This window comes from Pinus tabuliformis, chromosome 3_2 (assembly GCF_031772625.1).
Source record: "Pinus tabuliformis cultivar Carrire ecotype Pingquan chromosome 3_2, CPIR1, whole genome shotgun sequence".
In the NCBI taxonomy this organism is placed as follows: Eukaryota; Viridiplantae; Streptophyta; class Pinopsida; order Pinales; family Pinaceae; genus Pinus; species Pinus tabuliformis.
This window is the reverse complement of record NC_142302.1, coordinates 1,068,031,304-1,068,039,569: the sequence shown is the minus strand read 5'-3', so window position 1 is coordinate 1,068,039,569 and position 8,266 is coordinate 1,068,031,304. Positions and strand designations below refer to the sequence as shown.

Below are 8,266 nucleotides of genomic sequence, written 5' to 3'. Positions count from 1 at the left end.
AATATTATTTATTATTATAAATTAAATTATATTTTAAATAATAATATTGATATTATTAAATAATAAACATTAACTATCATGTGATAAATTTTTAATATTATAAATTAAATTATTCTTTAAATAATATTTATATTATTAGAATAATTATTGAGATTGTTCGTCACAGATCATTAAAAGAGAAAATATCATCACGGCATTATGGATTCATTTTTTTGTGGTTTGCCTGACCACCATCTATCTTATCTTGCTCGATTAACAATTCGTTTCAAAGATTAAAATTTCTTAATCCAACTTGTTTAATATTGTGACGGCTTCGGCACTTTAAGAAGGAAGGAGGATGTTTATTTATGCAGCATCCTCTATAGATTTATATCATTGCATTTTGCATACAAATAATTAAGGAGAATTGAGTCGCGGTCAATTTGGAGAAAAGTTGACAGAGTATGCAGGACTTTGATCAGGGTTGAAGAGCCCAAAGTGACGCTCTATCTCGTCCCCAGTTTTCTGGTCTTCGTTGAAAAGAGCGAAGATATAGGTCTCGATGTTCGTACCAGGCCTCTTGGGTTTCCCTGCATTCGATAAAACATGTTGGATGAGATTGTTGTTATAAGCCTGAGCATTCTCAGTTGTGGCCGCATCCGCGCCAGTAGAAGGCCATCCGCTTTCAGTAATAATGAGCGGGATGTTGGAATATCCCAAGGCTTCCATTGCGGAGAAAATAGAATCCACCATGGCATCGAACAAGTTGCTGTAGCTGTGAACTCCATCTTTCACCGCCGTAGCCGTGGGCTGAAAGAGAGCGTAGTCCAGATGAATGCCGTTGCCGCCGGCGTAACTGAAATATGGATACACATTGGCCATGAACGGAGCCTCGTTATCTGACAGAAATTTGAGTATAGAGCTCATGGTATCTTTCACATCGTCACTGAATGCTCCCTGTGAAGGCGGGTAACTGTTGCCTATAACATTGAAGGCATGGGGGGTAGAGACCTTGATGTTCTGCAGATTGTGTTGAAATATAATTTCAACTGCAGGTTTATTTTATTTGCGATGCGATCTATCGCATATCGCAAATCGCAAACTCACCTTGTCACCCTCTGTTTTGTTCACTTGATTTCTGGCGATTGCGATGGTGCGATGCGATCCGATCGCATATCGCAGATCGCATCATATGTGTGTGCCCCAAATTTTGTGTTCCGACCAAATGGGATTCTGCGATGCGATTTAATTGAAGTCAATGGGTGAAGTACAGGCCAACAACAAATAAATTTGACGTGAAGTAAAAGTTACATTTATTGACCGCCAGTAAATGTCAGTAAATGGAATTTACTGTGGGTTGGTAAGTTTTGATGAAATTTTTAATTTTGTTTCAGCAGGAGTATGGGCACAAGTAAAAGCCGGTAAAATCATTTAATTTTCATTATTTATTTTACTGAAGCATGGCAAGTGAAAACGTGAAGTAAGTTCCTTTTGTTGTCATATATATATATATGTATGTAATGTTTTTTTTGTTATGTTAATGTGAGAAGAGGGGAGATGCAGCAGCGCCCATGTAATTGTATTGTAATGCACAGCAGTGCGAAGAAGTGAAAAAATAGAACGCAGCAGCATGAGAGAAATTTGTATGTAATTCTACACAGCAGTGTGTTGATTTACAAAGCTGAGACAGAGTAGTTTTGTATGGAACTGGAAGTTCCTTGTGAATCCCTCTGAGAGAGAGGAAGACCAATGTTTTGTAACAGTAGTTTTTTTTAATGAATAGAAATTTGTGGTGTGTCTGAAAACTCTGTCAGCTGCAAATAAATATTTTTTTTTTGGTTTCCGCTGTGTTAAAGATCCTGTGTTTGAAACAGAGCATTGTCTCTGTGTTCTGTGATTTTGTTTTTGGGATTTTGACAGAAAAATCCCCAACAGTGGTATCAGAGCAAATCCAGGCTCTTTGAAGTGTTCAAAGAAGCTGAAGGAAGGATTCTTATTGCAGCAACTTCTCCAGCAGTGTGAAGACTCAGACAAAAGAATCCAAGGTATTTCTCTTAAATACTTGACTGTATTTTGAAGCATAGTTGAGAGTGCAAAAATGGCTGGCACCAGCACCAGCAATAGCATGGGTATGCAGCTCCCACTATTTGATGGCAAAAACTATGACTATTGGGCAATAACAATGAAAGCTTTGTTTGCTTCCCAAGACTTATGGGAAATAGTTGAAGATGGTTTTGAACAACCAGCAGATGAAAATGAGTTTAATGCATTAACTCAAGGAGAGAAAGATCTGCTGAAGAGCCACAAGAAGAAGGACTCAAAAGCCCTTTTCTTCTTGTATCAAGCAGTGCATGGAAGCGTGTTTCCAAGGTTAGCAGCAGCTAAGACATCCAAAGAAGCTTGGAAAACTCTTAAGACAGCCTATCAAGGCAGGGAGAGAGTGAAGACAACAAAACTACAATTGTCGAGGAAAGATTTTGAGAACCTGTGCATGAAGGAGTCAGACAATATTGACTCATTCTTCACTCAAGTAATTGGCCTGGTCACACAAATAAGATCTCATGGAGAGATACTTGAAGAAAGGAGGATTGTGGAGAAACTATTGAGGTGTCTACCCTCAAGGTTCCATGTGATTGTCACCACCATAGAAGAGACAAAGGATCTCTCAAACTTTTCAGTTGATGAGCTTCATGCATCACTGATCACACATGAGCAGAGGTTGAGTAGAAATGAAAACTCATCTCTAGAGCAAGCCTTCAAGACCCAGATGTCCTTTGGAAGAGGAAGAGGTCAAGGCAAAGGAAACAAGAGAGGAAGAGTCAGAAGCCAAAACAGAGGTGGAAGGAACAGTCCAGCGAATTCTCAAGGAAGAAGCAACAATCCAAATCAGAACCAAGGCCAAATCAGCAGCCAACAAGGAGAACAACATCATGCTCAAGGACAAAGGTATGAAAAATCCAATGTCCAATGTTATTACTGTAAAAAATATGGGCATTATGCCAGTGATTGTAGGAAGAAGCAGCATGATGTGAATAATAAATCTAGTGTAAATATTACTAGAGAAAATGTCAGCCAAGATAATGTGTTATTAGCTTGTAATATGGCTGAAACAAATAGTGAAGATATATGGTTTCTAGACTCCGGTTGCAGCAACCATATGACAAGAAACATAGCTTTGTTTTCTGCTTTAGATCAAAGTTTGAAGTCATAAGTCACACTTGGGACTGATAGCAAAATTTCTGTTATGGGTAAAGGATAAGTTAAAATATTTACAAAGCAAGGTGAAAGGAAAGCCATAGCAGATGTCTATTATGTTCCTGGAATGAGATGTAACCTCTTGAGTATTGGACAGCTTGTTCAAAAGGGTTAAAATGTTTTCTTTGAGAATGATGTATGCACCATCATGGATATTCCACCCAGCAAGCGATGCATTGCTGAAGTGAGGATGACGAGGAACAGAATGTTCCCTCTCAGAATAAGGGCAAATTTGAAAAACAAAGATGCAATGGCAGCAGTTACCCAAGAGGCTTTCCAAAGCCAACCAAAAGATGAAAATTGGTTGTGGCACTTGAGATTTGGACATCTCAACTTTGGAGGTCTTAACTTGTTGAGCAGAAAAGGAATGGTAAGAGGATTACCATTGATAGAGAAACCGGACAGCCTTTGTGAAGGTTGCATATTGGGGAAACAACACAGAGAAAGTTTTCCAAGCGGGAAAAGCATAAGGGCAAAAGCACCCTTAGAAATTGTCCACTCAGATTTATGTGGACCAATGCAAACCCCATCTTTAGCAGGCAGCCAATATTTTCTAACATTCATTGATGATTTTACAAGAAAGACTTGGGTTTATTTCTTGAAGAACAAATCGGAAGTGTTTGAAAAATTCCGAAATTTCAAAGCACTCGTGGAAAATCAAAGTGGGTTGCGCATCAAAGTTTTGAGAACAGACAGAGGAGGTGAGTATATCCCCAAAGAATTTTTATGTTTTTTGTAGAGAAAATGGAATACATAAGAAATTCACAGCAAGGTACACCGCACAGCAAAATGGAGTTGCTGAAAGGAAGAACAAGACCATTATGGATATGGCGAGGAGCGTGTTGAAGGCAAAGCATTTGCCAAATGATTATTGGGCTGAATCCGTGAACTGTGCAGCATATATTTTGAATAGGTGTCCTACAAAAGCTGTGATGAACAAAGTGCCTAAAGAGGCATGGAGTGGGAGAAAGCAAGGAGTCACCCACATGAAAGTTTTTGGATGTGTGGCCTATGCACACATTCCTGATCAGATAAGGAGGAAGTTGGACAGCAAAGGGGAGAAATGTATCTTCATCGGATACAGTGAGGAATCCAAAGCCTACAGGTTGTATATCCCATCCACCAAAAGGTTTTTTGTCAGCAGAGATGTTCAGTTTATTGAGGAGGAAGCTTGGGATGGAAGCATAGAGAAAACAGTTAATGTTAAAAACTGTTTGTCTCATGATGAAGATGATGAAGAGATTGTTGAAATACATCCCCAAACAACAGCGCCAACACAAGGACAGCAAGGAACACCCTTGAGGAGAAATGAGAGTGCTTCTCCAAGCACACCACAAGGAGGAAATTCAAGTGCATCTTCAAGTACTTGCACACCAAGTGAAAGAGGTAAGAAGTTCATAAATTTAAGTGACATTTATAATGAAGGAATGAATTCCTTATTTTCCTTGTATTGTCATGTTGATGATCCTATTCATTTCGAAGATGCTATTAAAGATAAGAAATGGATAGAAGCTATGGATGAGGAGATGAATTCCATAGAAAGAAAAAAGACATGGGATTTGGTTGAGCTACCAAAAGGTAAAGAAGTCATTGGAGTTAAATGGGTCTATAAGACCAAGTGCAATGCTGAAGGAAAAATTGAAAGACACAAGGCAAGGTTGGTTGTCAAGGGATACAAGCAGCAATATGGGAGAGATTATGAGGAAACTTTCGCACCGGTTGCAAGAATGGAAACCGTGAGAGCAGTGTTGTCCATAGCAGCACAAAACAAATGGAAAGTTTACCAAATGGATGTGAATTCGGCATTCCTAAATGGAGTGTTAAAGGAAGAGGTTTATATTGAGCAGCCTCTAGGCTATGAGAAGAAAGGCCAAGAGCACAAAGTGTGCAGATTGAAGAAAGCTCTTTATGGGCTGAAGCAAGCACCAAGAGCATGGTACAGTAGGATAGACTCTTATCTACTGGAAAATGAATTTGACAAATGTGAGGGAGAACCCACAGTCTACATCAAAGAAAAGGATGGCAAGATTTTAATTGTTGTCTTGTATGTTGATGATGTTATTTTTACAGGTAATGATGACTACCTCATTGAAAACTTCAAATCAGTCATGAAAGAGGAATTTGAGATGACTGACATGGGTTTGCTGAGATACTTCTTAGGAATAGAAGTAGATCAAAATGAAAATGGGATTTTTATCTCTCAAGCAAGATATGTAAATGAAGTGTTGAGCAGGTTTAATATGCAAGAGTGCAAAGCAGCAAACACTCCCACGGTAATGGGATTAAAACTCAGCAAAGAGGACAACAACAAGGATTTTGATCCTAGCTTATATAAGAGCATAGTTGGCAGTCTTATGTATTTAACTGCAACTAGGCCTAACATAATTTGCTGTTAGTTTGATTTCCAGATTCATGGAGAGGCCAAAAGAGGGACATTGGCAAGCAACAAAAAGAATTCTGAGGTATGTCAAAGGTACAAAAAGATTTGGCATTTTGTATACTTTTTCAGAAAGTTCAGATTTAGTTGGCTACACCGATAGCGATTGGGCTGGAAGTGTGGATGATCGGAAAAGCACTTCCGGTTATGTCTTTCACATGGGTTCAGGAGCCATTTCATGGGCTTCCAAGAAACAGCCAATTGTGGCGTTGTCTACAGCAGAAGCAGAGTACGTGGCAGCTACAGCAGCAGCATGTCAAGCAGTTTGGATGAGAAGAATGTTGAGGAGCTTAGGCCAAGAGCAGGCAAAAGCAACAGTGATTTTCTGTGACAATAGCTCAGCTATTGCGTTGTCCAAGAATTCTGTGTTTCACAAGCGAACGAAACACATTGATACAAGGTTTCACTACATAAGAGAATTGGTGAACAACGGAGAAATTGTTTTGCAACATTGCAGCACTCAGGAACAGGTTGCGGATATTCTGACCAAGCCACTGGATCAGAAGAGCTTTGAATCTTTAAGGAAGCGTCTGGGTATGATTGATAACCCAGCAGTTGAAATTAAAGGGGAGTGTTGAAATATAATTTCAACTGCAAGTTTATTTTATTTGCGATGCGATCTATCGCATATCGCAAATCGCAACTCACCTTGTCACCCTCCGTTTTGTTCACTTGATTTCTGGCGATTGCGATGGTGCGAAGCGATCCGATCGCAGATCGCATCATATGTGTGTGCCCCAAATTTTGTGTTCCGACCAAATGGGATTATGCAATGCGATTTAAGTGAAGTCAATGGGTGAAGTACAGGCCAACAACAAATAAATTTGACGTGAAGTAAAAGTTACATTTATTGACCGCCAGTAAATGTCAGTAAAAGTAGTAAATGGAATTTACTGTGGGTTGGTAAGTTTTGATGAAGTTTTTAATTTTGTTTCAGCGGGAGTATGGGCACAAGTAAAAGCCGGTAAAATCATTTAATTTTCATTATTTCTTTTACGGAAGCATGGCAAGTGAAAACGTGAAGTAAGTTCCTTTTTTTGTCATATATATATGTATGTAATGTTTTTTTTGTTATGTTAATGTGAGAAGAGGGGAGACGCAACAGCGCCCATGTAATTGTATTGTAATGCACAGCAGTGCGAAGAAGTGAAAAAATAGAACGCAACAGCGTGAGAGAAATTTGTATGTAATTCTACACAGCAGTGTGTTGATTTACAAATCTCAGAAAGAGTATTTCTCAAGAGAGACAGAGTAGTTTTTTTTTGTACGGAACTGGAAATTCCTTGTGAATCCCTCTGAGAGAGAGGAAGACCAATGTTTTGTAACAACAGTTTTTTTTAATGAATAGAAATTTGTGGTGTGTCTGAAAACTCTGTCAGCTACAAATAAATATATTTTTTTTGGTTTCCGCTGTGTTAAAGATCCTGTGTTTGAAACAGAGCATTGTCTGTGTGTTTTGTGATTTTGTTTTTGGGATTTTGACAGAAAATCCCCAACAGATTGGCGTTCTGGATCGCGGTTTGAATGTTGTTCATGGCAGGAACAAGATACGATACGTACTGCGAGCTAGGCAAAACCTCATTGCCCACCGCAATATATTTGATACTGGTGCTGGAATAGGGGACAATATTGTCATTAACCCAAGCATTTGCTGAGTCCTGGCTGGAGGAGATGGCCTGCAAATCGTTGTTACTGACTCCTACAATTACATCGATCCCAGAATTTGCAAAAGCATTCAATGCACCAGTGTCTGGACCGAAAAGCTCCATTTTCTCGATGTTGTGGCCGTTGAGCAAAGTTACCACCTGGTCTGCAGGTGGCAGATTGTCTCCGAGCATTCCGTAGTTCACTCCTATTTTATCACCATCTGCACAACCAATTGAAGAAAAATAATCAGTTTAGTACAACTCAATCGATGTTATGTCTTGAATAACAATTGCCTTTCAAAAATTGAAGAATAGTTGGGTAATGCTAATTTACCAGTGACGATTGCACAACAGAAGACGACAATCAACCCAATCAAGATTCTCTTCATCTGTTCATTAGATGCTGCCATATTTCTCAGAGGAAATGTGAGACTTGAGAAACTCTCCCGCGAGGACGTCCATTTATAGGAAGCTCGACTGCTCTCCACAGCCATTGTAGAAAAAGTTGGATATCGTGCCGTGTGGGGTGGGTTGCAGCCTACGACCATTGACTGTTTCATCGTGGTAGTCTCCTAGGTGGTAGGGTTGCAGCCTACCACCATTGAATGTTTCACTAAATATGTGAAAGAACGAGAGCCACCGACACCCTTAGTGTGATGCCCTCGGGTCTCGGGCAGGCGTGCACGATGGCGCGAGCGCCCCGTGCACGACGACGGGCGCGTTTTGACATAACGGTGGGCGAACCTCTGACACTTGGGCGGACCCGACAATGGGCGGACCCGACGATGGGCGGGCGACCCATGAGCGCGCGCCTTGCTACACGGTGGGCAGCGGCAAACGACGGACGACGGAACGATGTGTGACGAGCTTCAGACGACGGACGGGCGGATGCGACGAACAGCGAAGGTAGCGGGCAGCGTGCGACAAAACGACCGAGCTACAGTGCGAC

At 40.4% G+C, this 8,266-nt stretch overlaps 1 protein-coding gene across 1 annotated transcript; it reads right to left on the bottom strand.

Annotated features, from left to right (window-relative positions):
• Positions 1-313: 313 nt before the first annotated feature.
• LOC149184357 (glucan endo-1,3-beta-glucosidase-like) lies at positions 314-7,727 on the bottom strand. The gene is made up of 4 exons (XM_089418912.1): positions 7,652-7,727; positions 7,169-7,538; positions 4,446-4,452; positions 314-999 (listed from the first exon to the last, which is right to left on the bottom strand). The coding sequence occupies exons 1-4, from the start codon at positions 7,725-7,727 to the stop codon at positions 418-420; spliced, it is 1,035 nt and encodes a 344-aa protein (XP_089275038.1). The 3' UTR covers positions 314-417.
• Positions 7,728-8,266: the final 539 nt, after the last annotated feature.

Bases quoted from the DNA above. Each gene is read 5' to 3' on its own strand.
- LOC149184357 (XM_089418912.1), bottom strand. From the start codon at position 7,727: ATGGCAGCATCTAATGAACAGATGAAGAGAATCTTGATTGGGTTGATT. The intron at 7,539-7,651 runs GTAAATTAGCAT...TTGGTTGTGCAG, and splicing joins CTGTTGTGCAATCGTCACTG to ATGGTGATAAAATAGGAGTG.